Raw genomic sequence first — 23,690 nt, 5'->3', positions numbered from 1 at the left:
AAAACACAGAGAAAATACCCAATAACAAGACTTCTTGCTTTATGATACAGTAAGTCCTTACTGTTTATTTGTGGTAAAGGTAGAAACCAGAGATAGTAAACAAAGATCTACTACTCTTTTATTTATTGTAGTGAATTTCAGATTGATGCAGGCCCTTTGAGACATAATGACCTAACAGAGGAAGAATATGCTGAATGAGCAAGTCATGTTTACATCCTCTTATAATTTCAGTCCTTCATTGACAGGAAACATAAATAGTCCAAAGTATGACATCTTTGTAAGGATTAAAGCTAGCTCAGTGGCAAACTGATGAGGCAAATGTCCATTTGGTTAAATCTGTAGTGCTAGATCTTTAGGGAGAGGAAAAGTGCACTTCTTAGCGGATGACATAGATGCTTTGCAGAAGTTCCACCCAGACATCTCAATCAATTATAACCACATTGCACCAGTTTCAGTCTTGTCTTGTTATTGACTTATGGATCATCTCAGTTATAGTGTTGGGTAGCACACAACCGGGCTTTTAGGGGGTTAAGATGGATAACAAGACAAATATGGGCTGGCAATAAATACACCCAAAATAAGAACGAGGGGAATTTTTCCATCCCTTTGGAAATCTAGTAGTGAATATCACCTCTTAGTTCAAGCAACAATTAGCTTCTTTTGTAAGTCTTGAAGCTTCCTGCTAATGCACCAAAAGTGCTCCATGTTAAGAGCAATAATCTTTACAAACCGGATAACCAATAAAGTGTCAGGTAAAGCCGAAAAAGAGGCGAAAACTCAATCATAGGAAGAGATAACATTAACCAACACACTTAAAGAGAGTGAAGTTGATGAACAGACAAGATTACAGATATGTTATTGAGTTTGAATTGGACAAGACTTTGCACTGCACTCGTCTCAAAATTACAATCGTGATCTCCTGAATTGTAAGAAATGAGAATGAAACCAAATTAAGTTCGAACCACATCGTTGGACGCCTGAGGGAATGCATGTAACCAGTTGTATATTTTTGCTCCAACTAGTAACAGCCCTTAACTATGATATATAGTAAGACCTACAGATGTTTTCCTGCCGTGCACGGGTTACAGGATCTGAGGAGTTGTGTTCAAAAACAGCTCTGCACTGTATGTCCTACAACTGATTCTCTGGGTTGGTTTCAGTATTTGATGTTGCAGTAACTTACAGTTTCTGACATAATCAAGAGAGCATAATTTCAACCACAAAAATGAAAAAGGAGATGCCTTACAAGAAAGCATTCAAGACTTTTGTTTTCAGTCTTAATAATTCAGGTCAGCCAAAAACCACCGCTTAACATTTACTCTTAACGGAAAGTGTTAGAAGGTAAGAATGCAGTTTTTGTAAATACATCTTTAAGCCCTTTTTTAACGTAACTGCATGTTATTGATCTTTAAAACTACACTCTAAAGCATTTACAGTAAAACAGTGATGCAACTGGCTGCAGGCCTGCAGGAAATCATTTTAGAATGATTTGTTGCATGGCAAATAAAGCACAAGCATTAAAGAGCACACATTAGTTGAAACATATATATATTACATCTAGCTGTTCAATTTTATGTTTTACACAAGAATGTGTTTGCATCATCTTTCTGAACATAAACAGAATTTTTGAAAAATAAACAGCATATTTTCAGCACTTAATTGACACCAATTAATCTGAGGGAAGATGAAGGCTTCACTTCCTGAGACTGAAACAAAATATTATGACGGCATTACTTTTGCACCAAGGGCTTCATTCAATAGATAAATGTATGCATGCTGAGAGACAACGCACAGCCTGTCAAAATTCAAGAAATGTAGCTATTGCAACAAATTCTGCCATGTGCTTTTGGACTCTTTTACTTTAAAGATTAACAGATGAAAAAAAGTGGAATCAAAATTTACCAGCACTTTAAAAAAGTGACATATATTTCATAAGACAGGTGCATAGAAGAAGAAATTAAACAGAAATAGCGGGCAAACTTCTATATATATATATAAGGTTATATAAACCTCTATATTTTATCTTAATTACACAAAAACACTTGCAATGTTTCAGTTTTGACAGGGCGAGGCAATTAATCAAAATTTAGATTAGATCACAATATGTCTTACAGCAATTTTCATATCGGAGCTGATGCAATATTTCTTTAACCTAAAATGTGTCTCAAAACACTACTTTAATGCATTTTTGGAGTCACAGATGTTTTGCTCTATGTTTGCCTTCACTCCCTTTAATACAACAGATAATATCGAATTTGTAATGAGTCAAAATAATCCCTATATTTGGGGGAAAAAAAGAACAACTGTTTTCCAAAATTGTGCAGCCCTAGATTTTAGTAATTAGAACAACATATATAATCAGTACAGCACAATCAGAAAGTCTTCAGGCCCCCTCAATTCTGTCTGGAGCTCAGTCAGAGTGACCAACGAGTTCTTTGTCACCTCTTTTGCAAAGGCCCTCCTCCTCTGTTTGCTGAGTTTGGCCAAATGACCAGCTCTTAGAAGAGTCCTGGTTGTGCCAAACTTCTTCCATGTGAGAATTATGGAGGTCACTGTGCTCTTGAGAACCTTCAGTGCAATAGAATTCTTTGTAGCATTTCCAAAATCCGTGCCTTGCAACAATCCTGGCTCTGAGATCTGCAGGCAGTTCCTTTGACCTTAAATTTAATTTTACCACAGTTCGATTAGAATCAAGGTGTAGAGACATATCAGCAAAAATAAAGAGAAATGGGGGGAATCTGAGCTAAATTTCAAGTGTTTCTGCAAAGAGTCTGAATACTCATGTCAATGTGATATCTCAGATTTTTAATAAATTTGCAAAAATGTCTAAAATTCTGTTTTCACTTTGTCATGATGGAGAACTGAGAGCAGAGTTCTTTTAGTTTTAAAATAAAATTTAAGAATTTTAAAGACATTTTAGAGACCTGAACTGAGAAAATAAAGACTAGTCTCAGCACAGCAAACCACTGTTAATTTTGTCGACTAAAACTATGACTAAAATTGTTCAACAACCTTTTTTTCCCATGGTGAAAACTAGACTAAGACTAGCCAAAGATAGATCTATGATGACTAAAACTAACTAAAAGTAGGTTTATAGTTTTTTTCATCAAGATGACTAAAACAAGACTGAAATGTAATTTAGTTTTCATTTGACTCGGTGATATTTCTCCACTGGTGGTAAATCTGTCAAAAAAGATTGCATCTGTAGCTATTTTGCCTCTTAGCAGTAGAAAGCACGGACCTCAGGTTTTGCAGGGTGCATGGGACACACTACCATGACTTGGAATCAGATTTAGGCATGAGAATAAATGCCTGGGCTAAAAGACTAATATGTGAGGACTTTTTATGGACTAAAAACTAGACTATAATGTTTTTGAGTTTTCATCAACTAAAACTAGACTAAAACTTAAAAGGGTAGAAATGACTAAAATGTGACTAAAAATAAAGGACATGTAATCAAAAGACTAAGACTAAAATTAAAAATAGCTGTCAAAATTAACACTGCAGCAAACAATCAAAAACGAAAGGCTGATGAGAACCAAGGATTTTTTGTTCTATTTTAATTTAATGGTTACGCTATGTCGAATGATAAAGGCAAGTGCATCCCAAATGGTGTGACCTAGGACTTGGTACAACTATATACTACAACTGTACATCAACTAATGATACTGTCCCATGCACTAAAGAGACTATTGTGCCTCAAGATTTTGGCTTGATCTTCATTGTGCCTTGTGCAAAAGGTTTTAGAACCACTGCAAAGACATTTTTGGCCATAAAAACACAAATTTGATGATTTCTGGCACATTTAGTGCCTCTGTCCTATCAGTATAGCATCGTGACACTTACCATAAGGTATATTAGCAGGCTTGCTAAACACTTGATAAATTATAACAAAGGAGACTTACACTTTTTGTCAAGTGAGGCCTGTGGGCTGTATACATTTTAAGTGGACAAAAATTAGATAAACACACATCCTAGTAAAAAAGCCACCTGCAATTTAAGATCTCCCACTAGTAAAAATAGGAATTTTTTAAGACTTTCATGGCCTTAAATTTCAGAAGATGTTTTAAGGCTTTTCAAGGATCTGCAGGGACCCGGTATGTGTAGATTAAAGAGAATAAAAACATTTTCTTTTCAACAGGCAGCAACATAAGAAAGTTGAAAAATGTGCAGGGAGTCTGAATACTTTCTGAATGCACTGCATCTGGATCTCAGGACTTCTATTTTCTAAAGCAGGTATTGATTGTCATTTCATTTTTCCTAGTATCATATTAAAGTTCAAAACTCTGACGCTGAAACAACCATACTGTGAATAATCACATGCATTTACTTGGCAACTACCAAATCCCTGTCATGTAGAGGGGGAATGAACATTACGACACATTTTGTCTGCTACAATCGAGCCATTCAGAAGGAATGATGGAACCAGAAGTTGGGTGTGGGGGTGCAATGAGGGGGCTAAAAGGAAATCATTAGCAAGTATAGGATTCAGTCTCAGTGTAAATCAATTCATTCCAAATTGCCCTGGACTGTACATTTGTGGAGAAGTGCCCCTGATATAATAACACACTGACAGACATGAACAAAAATTGTGTTAAGCGTGTCTCAAATTTCTCCCCCAAACACACGTTTGAAGGACCAAAAGCCAGAGAAAGAGCAAGACGGCGAAAAATGAAGCTCTATATTAATTTGGTGCTTTCATGTATGATTCGCTATCAGGAGCGGCTGTCTTAAATGACTTAACCCAATACCTTTGTGATACCAGAGCCCTGCCAGAGAAGAATGAAGTTTTAATGCAATTATTGTGTTTCCTTTAGTCGACTGGCTGCTTGATGTGCCTAATAGGGCTTTTTAATCTTTTTAAAAGAGCAGCTTTAAATGCCCTTCTAATTGTGACATCTTTGCCACCTGAATGTGACCTTTAGTGGAGGAAGCAGGGCCTCATGGGAGGAGCAATAGGGAATTATTGACCCATAGAGACATCAGGAAGTGAGGTGCAGACCCAATCATTTAGCTTAACTGCACATTCACTCAGACGCTGCAGGAGCTTCAGCTGAATCACTCTGACAATGACTGTAAAAAACAACACAGTGATTTTTCCTCTTACTGAAGAAGAGTTTCTGACAAAGTGAGAAAATTAAATGACCAACCAGTATCAAAATTCTACATGAGGATCAGTGTAATCTGATAAGAGATGGTGCTAAACGCTAGCTTTTTCTTTCAATTTCCTGAAAAACTATAAACTTTCTTTTAAAACTGTTCCATTAAACAGGAAAGTAAATACAGTAGAGCTTTTTTTTGACATTCTTTTTCCTCTGAGTGTTGTCAGTCCATCGAATGATCGTAACTTTTGAAATTTAAAGGTCAGAGATGACATTTCAATAGATGAAAAAGGGTCATGGAAAACTTCATTGACATTTGCTTTGCAAAGGTTTAAAAATAACATACAGCGCTGTATCAGTGTCTCTTTTAGAGCCATGGGCAAGGCTACAAACATGACATCAAAGCGCATTATGCAATTTTTGTAAAGGGGAGGGGTTGGTGGACGGAAATCAGGCTTTTTTCAAGACCACTGCATGTACAGAGCAAACTTTCCATTCAGCAACATTTCCCTATCAGAGCTGCGCGATCGCAAACATGGAAAAGTTGAATAGGTTCAGCAAACACTTGAGGACAAATCAAAGTGTAAAAACTGTGAGCTGTGAAAAATACAGCTTTTGGAGTTACATGAGAGCTTGTCTTTCTCCTTTTCTCTGCAGACTGAGAAAGGCTGAATTAATACAGTGATTAAATAAAATAAAAAACTGAGGCAACATGACTCAGTGTGCTTGGTATGCATGATGGTGTCATGGGATTGCTTCACTTGTTTTATAATCTTCAATTATATACCTAAAAAAAGAAGGCAAGTGTGATGACTGTTTTACAGGTTAAAGTCTGAAAAAAAGTCAGACAAAAGGACAAATGTGTTGTTGTGTTAGGAAAAAACGGTGTTTAAAAATAAGAGGTAACCAGAAATTTAAGCATTTCTTCTCCTCTCATGTGCCAGTTCAAACGGCGTTTGAGAGATCCGCTATAAAGCCAAGTCTGACATTTCTTAGTGTGCAACTGTCAGTGGTGCTGCCTGGGGTTGCCCTTGCTTAACAAGTGAGACAGATGACTGTTTAGATAAGGACACCCCCAGCAGGGCTCTGCAAGCCCCAAGAGCCTGAGTGACTAAAGAGCAGCGACTCTGTCGGTGACACCTCACTTTCAGCCAGTTTATACAGAAATACTTATAAAGGCCGCAAATTCCTTTTAATTCAGGTAAAAGGCCCAAACCATGAGTCTGGAGCAGCTCTGAGAGATGAGGGTCATCAGAGATTAACCCGTGGCACTTTAGCAGTGGGGGAGCAAGAGGGGAGTCGCAGCGGAGCACAACAAACTACTTAACCACCACAAAACATTCCAGCCCCTTCTCAGCTGCAATCCAGTAATGGATACTTCCTCAGCTCCTCGATTGGTCAAAATGTTTTCATACAATAATTTAATTCTGAAACACATTTACAAAGCAGGAGTAATCAATTTTAATTAGTTGATTTTTTTTCATTCGCATAAAATTTAATGTACTGCCATCGATCTCCTTTGTTCTTTAATGCAGTGCCTCTTTCCTGTAATTCGAAGCTTTTCTTTTTCTTTTTTTCCCCTCTTACAGTCAATGATGACATTCTGTGACAAGCAGCTCCATTTGCTATTTTATACGAACATTTCTTGACACAGAGGTAAGCGGGATGTTACTTAGGACCAGTGGAATTAACCATCAAATGAACAAAAAAAAGAACAAATAAATAAATAATATGAAGTTAATATTTAAAGTAGGGATGCCAAAAGACTAGATATTTTAATGGCAATTAATGCCAGAATTTCTGTCTAAATCGTGATTAATTGCATACATTTTATTGCATTTTAAATGTACACTAATTTGCATCCAAAAGTGTTTTTGTCATTTTGGATTTTTGACTTCCTGACTGGACATTGACCTGCTCTTATAGGTATATCAAGATTATGAAAGCAACCACAGAAAAAGGAACTTACTTCAGATTTTAAAGGAAATACAGGAATATTAAAGGATAAATCTTTGATGACACAAGATTCAGTAACTGTTGACTCGTCCACTGTGCGTTTTTAAAGTGAAATGAGACATTAAGGAGCCACAGTGGACTTATTTTTCATCACTGTGGCTGCAGGGAGACACTGACGTGGATTAACCAAAGTGTGCTCAAAAGCCCAATTAATCATGAGATTAATCACTATTAAAAAAATTAGAGCACTAATTGTGGACCTTGTTTAATTGCAATTAACTCAAGAAATCCTGGCAGCCCTAATTTAAACATTTTTGAAGAAGCATCAAATGTTTAAAAATGTATGAAAGCATTTTGGGCTGAGCTTGCAAATTTTATTTTCCTTGGCATGAAAATGGTTTTATAGTCTACAAAAACAATGATGAAATTCCATAGGGATTTTTTATAATAAGAAATAACTGAATTAAAGCATGGTTAAACTTTTTTTATATTAGTTTTGTAGATATTTTAACCACTGGCTGCTTTTTTGAACTTTATAAAAATATTACAGGACATTCTAGCCTCAAAGACGACTGTAAACGTTTTCAAAATTACCAAAAATGTACTGAAAACAATTTTAATTGGTCAAATTTGAACAATTTGAAATATGAAGTTTTATCAGTAACAAACTCTCCTGCATGAATCCGACTAAAGTTCATTTGCAAGCATAAATAAGGTAGGAGTAAGTGGCCGCAGACACATAAGCAAAACACAAAGGCTATTCTTAAAAGTGCCACTGTTCTGTGTGTTGTCCTTCATATCATCAAGGCCCGCAAGCCTTTCACATTCAATTAGTTGATTGAGGCAAAACGCAAGCGGCACCAGCAGCAAACAACGCGAAGCTTGTGTCCGAGCGACACACCACAGAAGTTGTGTTATGGTGTGACAAGAAGAGCTGCCTCCTTCACGAGCAACTTACAGTGACAAGCCTATCCTCCTCTGTTGATCCAAACGGCTCCTCTGACTGAAACACAGAGCACACAGAGAAGCAACTTGAAGTGAACCACGGTGATAAGCACACACCCAATGGAGCTGGGATGCAGGGAGTTGTGTACGATCCTTCCAGCCAGCCAAATTAACCAATAAAATGAGAATAAAGGCCAGTGACAACAGAGAGCGAGGTGTCCTTTTATTGATCAAATTATTCCTTCTTGGGTACACTGTGCCACCAGATGAGAGCGTGCTCACAAAGACAACCAGACAGATTGTGACATTCCACTGACATTATAATCGGGCGTCAACCCTTCTCCAGTCAATAGGCTGAATGCACTAATCGTGCGTCTTGGATCAGCAATTTCATGGTCTTCAAAGGGGGCCAGGAATTGGTGGCATGACCCTCCACACGGGGTGAGACCCATCTTTCCTCTGCAAGTGCCACAGAGGGGAAAAGGGAGAGGAGAGGGACGGTGTTGAGATAGGCGCTTAGGAGCGGGAGCAAAGCCAGAGAAGATTAACATCGCCATCTACTGGTCAGAGCTGGTACAGGAGGAGTCAAAGGGGAGGAGGAAAGCCCGGCAGTTTACCCTTGCGGCCTGTCTTTCACCGAGACCTGTCAGAAACATTTAGACACACTTGCCAAGACAATGGGCCACACATCTACAGCGGCAGATAAGCCAGAGTGAAATCAGCATCAACTGAGGGAGCAAACTTAAGGCAGTGAGTGGACCTTCATTTGGAGTTTGGAGAAAGAGAGCAGGCAGAGTCTGTTCCTGATCACACTAAGTGACAAAGAAAAATGTTGGCTAATTCTCCTTTTCTGGAGGCTCACAACTGCCAGTAAGAATTTAACCTCGAGAGTCGGAGAAGCATGCACAGATCGTGGTGCTGACAGTGTCAGAAAACAACGCTCATCAGGGTCACAGAAGTAGCAGCTCTCTTTCTTCTCATTTAACCCGATGCCAGAGAGGATGCAAACACGACAGCTAGTCTGATTGAATAATAACTCTTCATTTCAACCTTTCTCTACCAGTGATGCTCCACATGATAGATTTTATTGTTCATAAAGCGACAAAAGCATGTGTGACATTTGGTTTATACATGCCACACCTAAACATAATCCACCTCTTTAGAAAAAAGTTCAGACAGAAATTTCAGGTTTTGCAACGTGGTTGTGTGATGCGGATTGTAAATGACAAGACAAACTTTCACCTAGGTTAGCTGTTTTATCTGCATTAAATTATGTAAATGCCTGCTCTATTTTAGGAGCACAGAATACAACTTTTAAAACATGTCTTATATCTCTAACAGTGTTAGGAAACTATTGCACTATACTGTTTCAAAGAAGGCCATCACTGCTAATCTATCTTGCTTCCCTCACTATTTTAACGTCTCCTTAAATGGGAAGATTTATCAGATCAGAATACCAGAACTGAACAAAAAAAGGAGCAATCAGGCAGGAATGTTGCAAGTCAGTCCTGCACAGCACCCACACTTTTTTATGTTAGAGGCAGTGGTCACAGTTAAGGCGTCAACACCCATCTGAACTCTGCATCAACTCATGCAGTGACGGGGGGGGAAATACATGTTTTACCATGCTCCTTCAAAAGAAAGAGGACTGGAGACGACCCGCAGTGAACCACTATAATGTCACACAGGGTGGCGTGTTACAGAAAAGGGGCTGAGTTGGCAAGCAGCTCAGCAGCAGACGCGCACCTGTTCTGACATTTTCTGTCGACCTTGACACAGAAAACACATGACAATGCCACTCTCTCCTTTTCAGAAGTACAGGCCGTTTGATGAAGCCTCTTACTTTTTTCGTCCCTGTGATTCTTAAAACTCCTTTCCACATGGTAAAGAAGTGGAGAAAGACATGACGCAGTCCTATAGAAGTGAGGAGGGAGAGACTGAAGGCAAGTCACGTAGTGGCAGTAAATTACACGGATAAACAGGGAGTTCTAGAGACAAACTCAAATCTGATACTTTGCCTTATTTGGAGAGAGCAGCATAGTATGAGCTCACCTCCTTCAAAACCCTAATTTTACAATCAAAATTATCTGAAAATCTGACAAAAAGACCTCTGCTTTTTCTTTAATTTATTCCCTTTCCCTTCACTACCCCTCACCCCTTCTTTGGAGGTTTATGACAGAGCCACAATGCATCCATCCATCTACTATTTTAATCAAAGAGAAAGCAAAGTATGGCTGCCAGGAGAGCAGCAAAAGAAAACAAATGCAATCTTCCTGTTAATCACTGCATTAACAAGGAGTCAAGAGTGTTGACGCACATAACAGGGAGGAGAGCCAGTCCAGGTGTTGGATAATTGTCAGTTGTGCCAGTGGCTATGGTTGCTTTTTTATGGTGCCAGCCTCTGTTTCACTGCTGGTCTACACTTGTGCCCCACCTTAATGATAGCTTTTTAAAGTCCTCTTTCTGCTGAACACGGCATACAGACACAAAGAAGTCTTGGCAGGCGTTTCTGACGGTAGTGGACTATCGATGAAGGCGGAGAAGTCCTGCTTTAGACAGTGCCAAGGTTTCATGAGACGAGAGAAACTTTGATTTAAATAAAAGGACAAAAATCTCTGAAATTAACAAACAATACTGAAATAGGAGTGAAAAATATCAAAGCCAGGCCTGCCCCACATTTGGCTGGGCCCCTAACACTTTTCATCAATTTTGTGCAATTTTCACTAGTTTTTTTACTTTTTCAACCCTTTTTGCCAGTTTAAGTCATTTTTGCCCCAGTTGAACCCCTTTTCATCACTTTTTGCCACTTTACACATACTTTTCCCACTTTTAACCCATTTTTGCTTATTTTGTAATCCTATTTGACTTCCTCTTCTTCCTATTCTGCTACTTTTTACCTATTTTAGAAACCTTCCACCCTTTTGTCTCTGTTGACTTATTTTTTCCACTATTTAATACTTTTCATCACTTTTTTACCCCATTTTTACAAATTTAAGCCACATTTTTTAATACACATTTTTGCCACTTTTAACCATTTTTTGCCATTTTAAACACATTCTTACCACTTCCAACCTACATCTGCTTAGAGTCCATTTCACCGGCTTTTCTGCCCATTTTTGCATTTTTTAACCCATTTTAATTCTGCTTTAGGCAGAGTGGTTTAAATTTTTAGACGGATGTATACTTTGCCATAAATAAATGGTGCTTTGACAAGAGTGGTTAGTTTTCAGGTAAAAAAAAATAAACTATGGTCATCACATTTTTGCAACTATTACTTGCCACTATTTGGTCACTTTGTCTTATTTTCAACAGTTTTAGCCTCTTTCAACCCATTTTTGCCTTCTTAAGTGAACTGTTGTCACATTTTAACCTTTTTTTTAATCACTTTCTGCCACACTTTTCAAACTCATTGACAAATTTTAACTGCATTTCATTGTTCATTATATCCATTTTTGCCACTTGAAACCCTTTGTTACCATTTTTTTAATTACTATTTTTTCCACTTTACTACGATGTTGCTCACTTTTAACCCATATCTTCATATAACTATCACAATCTCATTTCACTACTTTTTTGCCTGTTAATGTGTATTTAACCCAATTTAATTCTGTTTTAAGCAAAGGGGTTTACATTTTTAGAAAGCTATATACTACCATAATAATTGCTGCTTTAATAAGAGTAGCCTATTTACTATTTAGGTTTTAAAAAAATATGGTTATCACATTTTTGCAAGCACTATTTGCCATTTTTAAATACATTTTGTGCAATGTTTGCCTCTCTTTTGCCACCTTAAGCAATTTTTTTTGCCAAATTTGAACTCCTTCCCATGACATTTTGCCACAAAGTTTTTGCCACTTTTAACCCATTTTTGCTCATTTTTAAACCCCTTTTACCTCATATTCTGACATTTTTGAAAAAAATTTTGCCACTTTCCACCCTATTGCCTCTGTTGACTCATTTTTACCAATATAAACCTTTTTTTAATCGATTTTTAAGCCCATTTTGTCTAACTGTAATGTTTTTACACCAATTTTTGCCACTTTAAATACATTCTTTGTCATTTGAGACCCCCTTTATCATTTTTCTGACAATTTTTGCCACTTTTAACCCATGTCTGCAATTATTGAAATCCCATTTTACCAGCTTTTCTGCCCACAAGTGGATTCTTTTTACCTATTTTTATTGTGTCTTAAGCAAAGAGTTTTACATTTGTTAAAAGGCTATATACAACCAGATAAATAAATGCTGCTTTGATAAGACAAAGGCAATTAAAAAAAATTAGGACTGTCAAAGTTAACGATTTAATATCGCATTAACTCAAACTACTTTTAACGCCACCAATTTTTTTTGTCGCACGATTAACGTATTTACCTTCTGTGTGACCCGTGACCCATTCTGTAGTTTGTGAGATCAGGAAGCGGCGCCGTTGTGATGCATTATGTACCGGCTCCATAGCAGTGCTGCCCCTTTATAATGGCTGTTGACTGGTCCAATCACGTCTCTTAAAGGTCTGTTTACCCCTCTCCCATCCCCACTCAGCTCCTGCTTGAAAGTAAGTCAGAAGTATTTGGAGAAAACTAAACTTAAGCACTTAAATGATCGACTGGAACAGTAATTAACATCAAATGAAAAAAAAAACAGTCAATCCAGATGCGGCAAAAGTGTCAAAGACTCTGCAGTCCCTACAGGAGATGGTCTGACGCTGGTAAATAAACAGATACATCATGTGGAGGAGGAGAAGCTGGTGTGTGACAGGGGAACAGAGGTGAGCATGAGAGTGAAGCAGTGAAGAAGTTCTGTATAGCATCATAATCTAAGCTATAAAAGCATTATTAGACTGTGGGTCTCCTTTATTTATGAAGAAAAAAATGGTTTGAGATTAAATCTGTTGCTTTTCTATGATCTGAAGAATGAAGAGACGGTTAAGTCCTCTTACTATACCTTAAAAGTTCTCCATTTAGACTTCTTTAACTTTGTGTGTTCATGAGTTTTGAAAAGCAGCTTTAAATGTGTGTTTATTGACATCATTCCAGTAAATCTACTGGACTGATGACAGTAATTTCTTACTGTCAGCATTTATTTTACATTTGGGCATTATTTAATTTGAAAATAAAAGACGATAAATAATAGCAGACATTTTTTTAAGTAATGACTTGCCTTTTCTCATGAGTAGGGCAGATGTGTTCACCTTACTCACCTCTGACCACATCAGAACAGTGAAACACCATTAGATGTGTCTGTGCCTTACTGCTGAGCTCTCAGTGGAGACTTGACTTCTTCCAGTAACCTGTAGTGTGACTCTCTAACTGTATTTAGTCTCTCGTTTTGTATCATCGTGTTGTGAGTCCTCTTGGTGTAAAGGGATGATTGTGAGTCTTTATTTCCCCCATGTGAGGCAGAAATTCTCTGCTTTAGTGTGAAGGATCCAGGAATGATCTTTAAGTGATTTAAACTTCACTGACCATGCTCTTTATGTCCATGTGTGATGATGAGATCTGTTGTTCTGTATTAAGCTGCTGAGAACAACAGAGGAATTAACTTATAGAAGTCTGAAGTTGGACATTACATTGTGGTAATATTCAGTAATGTTACATTAAGGTCAGTATCTCTATCTGTTGTCCTTGTTGGGCTTGAGTTTACCTTTTTTTTGCATATTTTTGAAGCATTCAGTATCTCTAAGCTTAGTCTAGAGATTTTTATTGGACATAATCTGCTGTTGTTTTGTGTTGTTGACATGAACAAACACTTGCATGAAGAAAGCTTTTTTGTTTATGTGTGTTGATAGGTTTAAGGTTTTTAAATCATGAGAAATATCCATTTATGGTACATAGATCAGAAAAAAGTCACACTACCTGAGAAAAAAACAGCAACTTATCAGTAATGATTCAAACTTATGCAACAGCAGGTGAGAATAACGTCTTTCTGAGAGGAGGAGAGGAACAGTGAGGCTCAACTTTCCTTTAAAACATCTAGAAAACTCCAGTTTACTGGAACTGCACCACCACATCACACATCTAAAGCTAGGCTAATTAGAGTGCAAAATCTTTGCTTAGGTGCTTAATTTTTCATGGGTTTTAAGATAATTTATCTCAGTTTCTGTTTTCTGTCACTTTCGTTTTAGTCTGGAGTAGCCCCATTATCTCTTTTTTTAAGATTCCCTCGATAAAGCCACAATCTCAGGGCGCCACACACAGAGAAACTCTGAAATCCCATTAGCATTTTGCTTTCATTATTTTTAATCAAACCCAGAAAAGTGACACATATTAATTAATATCCATTACCAGTTTTTTGCCCCTCTCTGAGAGAAGACGTTGGGGGGAAAAGAAGCAATTAACTTAACAAAATAATCAAAAAAATTGTTTCAGAAATCCCTGATAAATGTCATGTGAGGTCCCGTCTAAATGCAAGAAGTGTAATACATTCTTGCTGTCATATTCCATTAAACTGCTATTACAGTCCTGATAGAACTATTAGTCACTACATTATTAATAACATTAATGTATTTACATTTTTGGTGTACAAGGCTGCTTTCATGCAATAATTTATGAACTCCACTTCAGATGTGTTATAACACTCCCCATCTAGGCTCTTTTGTGCTTATTATTGATTGTGAAAACGGTCAAAATTCAAACTCATATCCCCCTCTGCCCTCCCCAAAAGTGCCCTTAATGTATTGGAGTGGGCTGTTTACATTAAAGGACTGGAATAAAGTGCATTTACATCTGAAGCATAACTTCATAATTTACATTCCAACATTTATTAGAGGTGACAAACGAGCATTTGGTCCACTCGTGCTTTTCCACAATGCAGCACTCATTCAATCCATATAAATTACAGCTGGGCGAGGGAGTGCAAGAGCAAATTATTTTATTATATTTATGCATGTATGACTCTATAGGGGGTTACTAAGACAAACAGGGAATTACTTGATTAGGCCAACTGTGGTTAACAAAGAAAGAAATATGACACTGTGGGCCCGGCCAATCAAATTTCAGGATTATTTAAACGTTTGGCCCCTATTCAAATATCTAAAATGTACTCATGTTGTTGTAAAAGCTTTTAATCTACACCACTGCTGTATCTATAAAACGAGTCAAATGCAGCCCCTATTTAAGCTACTTTTACAGTGGTTTTTTATACAATATAGAGAGCTATTTTTAGCACTGCTCTTCCAATAGCTCACTTTCAGCTGGAACTAATATTATTCAATTAAAAGAAATTTGCCTAAAAGCCAGTATTACATTACATAATTAGACAGGGCAGCATTTTCAGAAGTGTAGTTACAAACGCGCTGAGGGGATCCCAGCATTTGAACAAATATCTGACGCTGTAGGGGAGCTTGCCGACAAATTAACAGCTAATAACTTACTGGGAAGCCAGATAAAAAGAGAAAAAAATGTTCCCCAAAGTGTCAATTACAAATAATTTTTCCTCTGATTTCCACACTTGTGAAAGCGTGGTGTGTTAAAAAGCCTTCTGAATAGTGTGCCATGTTGTTTCCTTTTTTTTTTTCAGTTTTACTCTCTGGAATGATTCAAATAATTTTGCCCTGGCAGCGAGACTGTTAAGGATAGCTCCGAAAGCGTGAGCATATGGCTCCCTTGTGAGAGCACTTGCTGGTCAGAGAGGAGAGAGACAGACAGACGGGGGTGCAGGGACAGGGGAAATGAAGGGGGCTTCAATCAAAATTCATGTTCATTAAAATCAGAGGGCATCACAAAAATGAGAAAGATGCTGACAAATCAAAGGGTCTCAGTACCTGAATTACCATAGTCATTTACTTATTAAAGCCAGGATGCTTCCTGTCAATCAAGAGCCATCACATTCTCCATTTGCGGCGGAAAGCTGGCGTAATTGCTTCTCATACTAATCAACACAACTTGTGTAATTATGCCTTGAAAGTGACATTGGAGGCCGAGAGCGATGTGAGCAGTCTTGACAGCGGAGACATCTCAGATTCATCGGGAGATTTCCAGCCCTCGCTGCGAGGAGACAAGCCACGCTCAGACCAAGTTACTCACTCGAGCAGTTTACAACCATAAACACAAAGAAAAGACAATAAATCAGGCTGAAGTAATTACAAAGCAGAATAGAGAGTATAAAGGAAGCTCAGCTCAATAAGGCCACTTTCCCAAGTATATTGAGGCAAAATGACTGCACTGTAATTAAACTGCTGTCGTATTTCTGTCATTTCTTAAGTAAACATATTATGACAGTTCACTAAATTGTGGGAGAATAGGAAATTACAGCTCTGTTACCATGCTGTTTACATTAATATACTCGCTGAGACGAAAAACCCTACAAATAAAGACCTAAGTATTCATTAAAGTTTATTGAATTCGGCTTAATCACAGACTTTACATGTGTCTCCAAAATGAACTTTGCATAAAACTAGCTTTTACATTCCTCTGAGCATTGGAAAAATATCAAAACCATATTCCCAGGCTGCATCTGTCACTAGTCACACTGCGGCCCAGCCAGGAAGGTCACCGCGAGGTCAGATTACGGCTACAAATCAAGCGCCACGGGTCATGACATGAGACTCCATCTAGATAAAATATGTGCATTATTGGCATCCACCGACAACAGCTTCTTCTTCATAAAGCAAAGCTTTAGAGAAAATAAAAGGATTTCCAGTGCTCTCCTCAAAATCCCAGATAAAAATGCTATTGTCGGGCCAGATGACAGAAAAACCACAAAATAAATAAAATGTAAAAAATGGGTTGGACTCATCTGTGCTCATCATTTTCAAAGCGGTGGGAGGAACCGTCAGAAATAAAATGTCACCAACATCAAAAAGAAGTCGACTGATAATTCTGGCATACCATGAGGGGAGTAAGACTAATGATTTCATCTGTGAACAGACACACGGATGAGAGATTTATGGCTCGTAAAAAAGTTCAAACGACAGAAAAACCAAAAAACTCTTTCTGTGTCATTCCACACTCATGACCTCCATACTGCAGCACATGTTGAAGACAAAGAAACGTTCTTTTGTGGCCAAAAGCAGTGCAGTTACTGATAGAGAAAAGAGAGGCTTTTACAGGAAAAGCTCCTGTGATTCACTCCCTGTGTTCAACTCTAATGAGTCAAAAAGTGTGACCTGCACTTAAACAAGAAGTCACAGCCAGAAGCTGTAAACTCATTTTCCCCATCTGAGCCAGCAACGTCGGCAGGACCTGGAAGATGTGCTCCGAGCATGCACGATAAATCTGACGTGAAATCATAATCATAAAAGCAATTAGCTGACCCTGCGCCACTCGTCCTTGGACATGACAGTGAGAATTCATACAGAGTCCTCTAAGGAGGCTTGGCTGCAGGGTTGGGTGAGGAGGGGAAAAAGTGCAACACAGCAACAATAAAATGGAGGGCCCTTCCTGTATCATTAACCACCGAAACAAACAGCGCATGATGCACAATGAGTGTTGTGCTGAGAAAACAGAGAATGGACTTTTTATGCTTTTCAGAGAGAAAACTTCACTGAAACAAACAGCGATGATTCACAAGTAAGCCTGTGAGCGAAAAGAACAGCTCTGATGCCACGTCTTCTCCACGAATCTGCGCTGTAAAACATTCAAGAACAAAGTGTCAGAAAACTTCCAAAAAAAGTTGAGACATAAACATGAAGGAATATGCCTCCTTTGTTCCGAGCATGCAGAAATGTTTACAGTCAATCTGACAGAATATTAATTTATTGACTGTGAGATGGCAGGTGATAAGATTTATTCCACTTTTCTCTTTCAAGGAATGCGTAACAACCGGAGAAACCTCTCCTCTCATACACCTTCACATGTGCGCACACACCGTTTCATCGCCATCACTTCCCACTCAGTAATTACAGAGAGGCCGAACTAGTGGCTGCCACCTAGTGACCGTCTTCCCCAATAATCATGAAATATCTCTATGGCTCGCGCCCCCACTCGGACCATAACTCTCCTTTACTGCAGACAGCTCCAATAAAGGATTACAATTACAATTAAAGTAATGAGCAAAGAGGAAAAAAGGAAAATCTCACAGAAGGTTCCCCTGACTAACTAAATGGTAGCCCAGTTTCTGGACAGAATGGAGTAACCATAGCAGACTCATTACTGGCTCCCATTTCTTATTCTGCCCCAATAATTAATTTGGAGCATGTTGAAACCTGGAGTCCTCCAAAATTAAAGTAATGGGTTTAAAAGTGATGAATGTGAAATGAATTGAAATATGAATTATCAAATAACAGATTAACTTCTTGTTACTTTTGCTTTATGGCAGTGGAAAAGTATAAAGGTTCAAATCACTTAAAGTGTCATTAATTCTTTTCCATGAGCTATTTAACCCAGTAAAGGCACACACAAACTTACAACTAAGGTATTTTTTTCTCAAACACATGACCCATATGATAAAGGCAAAAAAAAAAAAAAAAAAAAAAACTGAGTCATGAACCCGAGAGTAACCTCTGACTTCCTGGTATCTCCGCTGTGTTACATTTGTGATACACCCACGCTCGAGTGATGAAAAAAAAATCTCTTTTCATAGCGAGCATATGAGGAACATCTGTTTGCCTGCTTCACAGGGCTCAGCAGAGGAGCAGCCAGGGAGAGAGAGGTGAAATGAGGAGAAAAAGAACCCAAAGAAAGACAAAAGGGAGGACAGTCAGTGGTGGACCCATTACCAACCTGCCAGGTCCCCCACGACTCGCGTACTGTACCTTTCTCCTCATCTCTACAGTGCCATGGCTATTGCAGAGGGGCTACGGAAATTTGGAGACTGCTGAGCCAAAACAGATCACTTCAAAGTGGCTTATTTAACGCTTGCTAAATTTTTCATCACAGTCGCTTAATATCCTGGGGAAGGGGAGCTTTTGAAGTTGCTGTGAGACCGGGGATGTTCTTCTTACAATTCTTTTTCCCCTCCCATTACCACCCTCCCTCTGCTGCGCTAAAACCCACAAACCTAAACACATACACACTCAGTTAACTCAACATTTGTACACACTGAGGTGTGCACATAATACAGATGCACACTCTTGTACACAAAAACCTCCCTGACACACAGACATGCTGTTTTAGTAAGGATTGTGATGTTTAAGCCGGCAAATTGGAGGACAAGACTAATTCATGACAAAAAAAGGAATTGGAGGACTTTCCTTGGACTTGTTTATACTTAAAAAAAAAACAATTTCAATATTGTTTGGTATGTGTGCATCAGTGGGTATAAATGTGTTTGAATGATGTTCCACCATTTTCATGCATCAGGTTTTAGAATAAAGGTATGTTTTAATCAAGTCAAGTTCACTTGGAAAAAAATTAACCCCCCCACCACATTTTTTAACTTATCTGGAATGCATCCTTTTCTTATTACAGCATGACACATGTCTTTTCTGAAGAAAGCACCATCTGAGATAGTAAATTCATATAATAAAAATGTTTGTAGCATGTATATCATCTCCACTACTGGTGCTAAAAAAACCTAAACTTTCCTATTTTAGTTTCATTTGGAGCTGCACTACATCCACATTAGAACAATCAAAGTATTTCAAATTATTGTGATCATTTTTACTAGAGATGGGTCGATCCACTTATTTCAGGTTGGATATGAGTCCGATACATCAGCACTGATACCGATATAAAACCTGCTATTAAAAAAAAAAAAAAATCATGATTAATGTTCATATTGTTTTTGGTGTCTAAGGAGGATACACAACGCTCTAGTAAACTTGTAACAGGATTTCTTATTTAAAGACCAAAAATATTTGAAAATGCATAGAATTTGATATTATTCCCACAACTATAAAAAGTGATTATGTAAAACCAATTATCTACAATTACAAAAAAACCCTCCTCAAATTAGTCAAAAATGATCTAACCAAATAGAATATACCTAGGGACTATTGCAGCAGGAAGCAACAGATGTCAAGTTTTCAAATCCAAAACTGATGTGGCCGTCCACAAAAAAATAGCAGCAAAAGAAGAACTAAGAACTTTTATTTTGAAGTGTTTGTTGGAAGTTTATTATTGATTTGACTTATCTTTAGAAGCAGCCAAAGTCTTAATAATCAGCCCCCCTGTCTCTCTATATAGCAGTTTTTCTGACCTCGCTTAACGCTACCACCTGCTTCTTTGAATCAACGTGGACTTAAAATAAGTGAGTCATGAGTTAAAACACCTTTAAACTAAGGATGAACGAAAATAACCTTATTGCAATTTTTTCAAGCATTGCAATAGCAATTTAAATGATTTTTTTATTTTCTCATCTTATGTATTTTTCAACAAACATAGGAAGTAGTAAATAATTCTATATTATAACCAATACAATATTAAACAGATCAAACTAGGGCTAAAAGATGATGAATTTTATGCAATTCTCATTATGATTTTTGAAAAACTACAAAAATGAGGAAAGTAGGATTTTTTGGAAAAGTATTAAAACAATACACTTGAAGGATTGCATGCTGTGTAAGGCACAACATTTCCGCTGGGAAAAAAAAAAAGTTTTAAACTGGCATTTTGACACACATTGCAAGTTGAAGAAATAGCCTATTGTATCTTCTGCGATTTGAAAATTGCAGCAGGCCACATTGCAATTTAATCTAAAGTTTAGTGAATTGCCCAGCCCTACTTCAAACTGTTGTTGAAGCTGCTGTCATACGAGTCGCTGCAGCTTGCATTAAAAGCCAGACAGGCTGACGGAGTAGACCTACCTCATGATGCATTATAGATATTAAATTTAAGAGTTTTCCTCATTACTGTGTTTCACATTAGTCCCCCAGACACAAACTGGTGAGGTTTGTATTATGAACTTACTGTCCTCAAGTGTCTGAGATGAATATGATGAGTGGAATCAGACTGAGCTGCTGTCTCTCACATAGCTCAACGCTATGCCAGTGTGGAACTGTACTGAACTCTTGTGTGCCTTGTGTGTTTGCACACCTCCCTGCAGTCTCATGCCCTTATATGGGCATAAAAGGGGCATTTCTTTCTGTTAATTTGGAGAAATGTGCATGTGCTTTGAGATTATGGGCACCTAGCATTGTTCAACTCAAGAAAACAGGTATGAACAATTCAGCAGTTTAAGAATGTGTCATGAACCCCATGTATTTTTCTCTAAGAAAATTTCTTAAGAACAAATTTAAGGAAAATCTTTGGAAGATACTGGAAAATTATTTTTCCACAAAGTAAAAAAATAATTAATAATGAAAAACTTTTAGTGTCTTTCTTACTGTACAATTTTATTTGATACAAATTTCTGTCAAATTTAGCGTTTTATCACTTGTAATAGGGAAGAAAACAAAATCTCTTCATTAAAGTAAAAAATAAGATATTCATCATGGCTTAATGCCTAAATAATGCTGCTTTCATATCTCATCCTGTAACATGCGATCAAAGGTTCTTGTCCATTTCTAATTATTGTTTTGATATGTTTGGGTGCAGCTGAAAGCAGTAGGGACATACTGATTAGAGGAGACGAGGGGTGAGTGCAGGGTGTCACTGCAGGAGGAGAGCACAAAGACTATGAAGAAATGAGAAGGAAAGGGAGGGGGCAGCTGAAGGTGGGAGGAGAGGAGGAGCGGGGGTTATATGGAGAAGAAGCAGGTCGGGGTGAGAGCGAGAAAGGAGCATTGCCAGCGGCAACAGCAGCGGCTGGCAGTGACTGGTATACCAGTCATCTATGGAACACACAATCACATGGTCGCTCCCTTTTTCTCCCTCTCTCTCACAGCAGGTCCAGACTGGCCCCTCTGGCCTGGACGGGGGCAGAGGCTGTGGCACTGGCCCCTGAGCTGGGCCCTCTTGCCACAGAGGAAAGCCCACGCCATGCAGTCTGCCAGGGCCTGCTGATCTGGGCGAGGTGAGTCAGAACCTGTTAACATGACTGGTGTCCCCAGCCTGACACACTGGCTGCTCTGACATGCACATGTGCACATAAATGTTATACAAACGTGTGCGCTCTCTCTCCCTCCCTCTCTCTCTCTCTCCCTCTCTCTCTCTACCCTCTCAACCCTGCCAGCACTCCCTTTCCTCTCATCCAGATAAAATCCTTTCAGACACAAATTTCAATTATTCACCTCATCCAAATAATGCCATGTGACAAGAATTATCCCTACTGTAATAATCCACTTAACTGGGAAAGAGCAGCTCATCAAAAAGAGAAAGGAGAAAAAGGGGCTGAAGTGATGGTGGTGGCGGTGGGGGAGACTTGTCAACCAGTCTCGAATCAGGACCCTCATAACAAGAATTTCTTCCCTTTTTGAGGAGGCAGTCTTGAAGCGCACTGGGATGATGAAATTGAAGTAAATTGAAAGAAAGCCTGGGAGAATGCTCCCACAATCAATAACCCCAGGATTAAATTAGCCTTGGCATGAAGGGATGATGGGGGGAGGATGAAGAGTGAATGGTGGTGAATGACATTGAGACATGTAGGCTGAACAATGCAGCACTGCTCTAACCTGGATGTGTTGTCCAAACAAGGACAGGGAATGTACCTGTGATGGACTCCATCCCAATTAGCGAGGAGACAGTCCTGCCTATGATCACTGTCATCACTTGGTCTTATAAACACTTTTTCACACTATATTGAAATGTTTGTGATAATCAAATGTGGTTATATTTCTTACATTTGCATGTAGTCATAACTTCAACAACTTCAGTGCACCAGCAAGATTATAGAAAATGTTAAGCAAAAGTTTCTAAGATGTTTCCCCTGAATAATTCTTTTAAAAAATTATAGTTTGTTATTTTCATGACTTTAGAATGGCTATTATAACTGTACTACTATGGTGGAGCAATTATTGAATGCTGTGCTTGAATTTTATCCAGAATAAACCTAAAAGAATTAAAAGGATACTTGTTTTTGTTTATTTTTCATGAATTCAGGGTGGATTGCAAAATTCTGTCATCATCTTTGTGCCACCTTCTTACCCTTTAGTGCTAGGTGATGATATCCACTCATCGGCTGTCTTCATTTCTAGCTGCATCTACCCATTTAAGGAGCTAACCTTATTGCACCATTCAGTTATAGCTCTGGTAAGATGCCAGACAACAAAATTACATGTTAACAAAATAAAGTTGTAGATTATTTGTTGATTTCTTGTTTATTTTCTCTACATTACTTAAGCATATAGATATACTGAATAAAGCACAGGAGCATTTCCAGGCTAAATTGGTTATTTTGTGTCTTTATAAGATTTTTAAAGTCATTCTGCTTTTGGATATGTTTGCTTGTTATTTGCCAGAAACTTAGTTAACTTTCCTGCTGATTTTCTTGGCCACAACACTCTTTAAAAGGATTTTTTCATCTTAACGACTTACTCCTGTTTAAATAAAATCAAAATAAAGATTATATTATGGTTCCAAGTTCACAGCTTGGAAGATGATCCTAGGGCATTCATCTTTGTAAAATCAAGACCTGTTATATAGTTTAAATCTAGCTATGTAAGTCTTATTCTGGACACAAGACTACAATAAATTCAAAATCAATTTTGACTCATTATGGATCATTATCTGCACAGATAAAAAAGTGTGCTTAACTACCGACTACAGAAGTATGTAGGGAAAGTTTAACACCACAGATGATTAAAGCGGCCTCGGTGTACAGCGACAGCTTAAAAAAAACTTTTCTACATTCTTTTTATTCTCTAAAGGCAAGGAACATAAAGTTCACTCTCATTATGGGCTTGTGGACATCAGTCTGGCACTTAAGTTACCC

At 38.1% G+C, this 23,690-nt stretch overlaps 1 protein-coding gene across 3 annotated transcripts in view; it reads right to left on the bottom strand.

Moving 5' to 3' along the window:
- The window catches only part of pex14 (peroxisomal biogenesis factor 14), a 76,330-nt gene that overhangs the window by 49,486 nt on the left and 3,154 nt on the right, over positions 1–23,690 (bottom strand). For 2 of the 3 annotated variants that reach the window (XM_041800196.1, XM_041800195.1), the window contains exon 3: positions 8,017–8,061. The exons of the other annotated variant lie outside the window; for it this stretch is intronic. In XM_041800196.1, the coding sequence (XP_041656130.1) occupies positions 8,017–8,061 (45 nt within the window). The remainder of the gene's footprint in view (positions 1–8,016; positions 8,062–23,690) is intronic. 3 annotated transcript variants of the gene reach the window in all.

The sequence above is a fragment of the Cheilinus undulatus genome, linkage group 11 (assembly GCF_018320785.1).
Source record: "Cheilinus undulatus linkage group 11, ASM1832078v1, whole genome shotgun sequence".
Classification (NCBI taxonomy): domain Eukaryota; kingdom Metazoa; phylum Chordata; class Actinopteri; order Labriformes; family Labridae; genus Cheilinus; species Cheilinus undulatus.
This window is presented reverse-complemented; position numbering and strand designations above follow the sequence as displayed.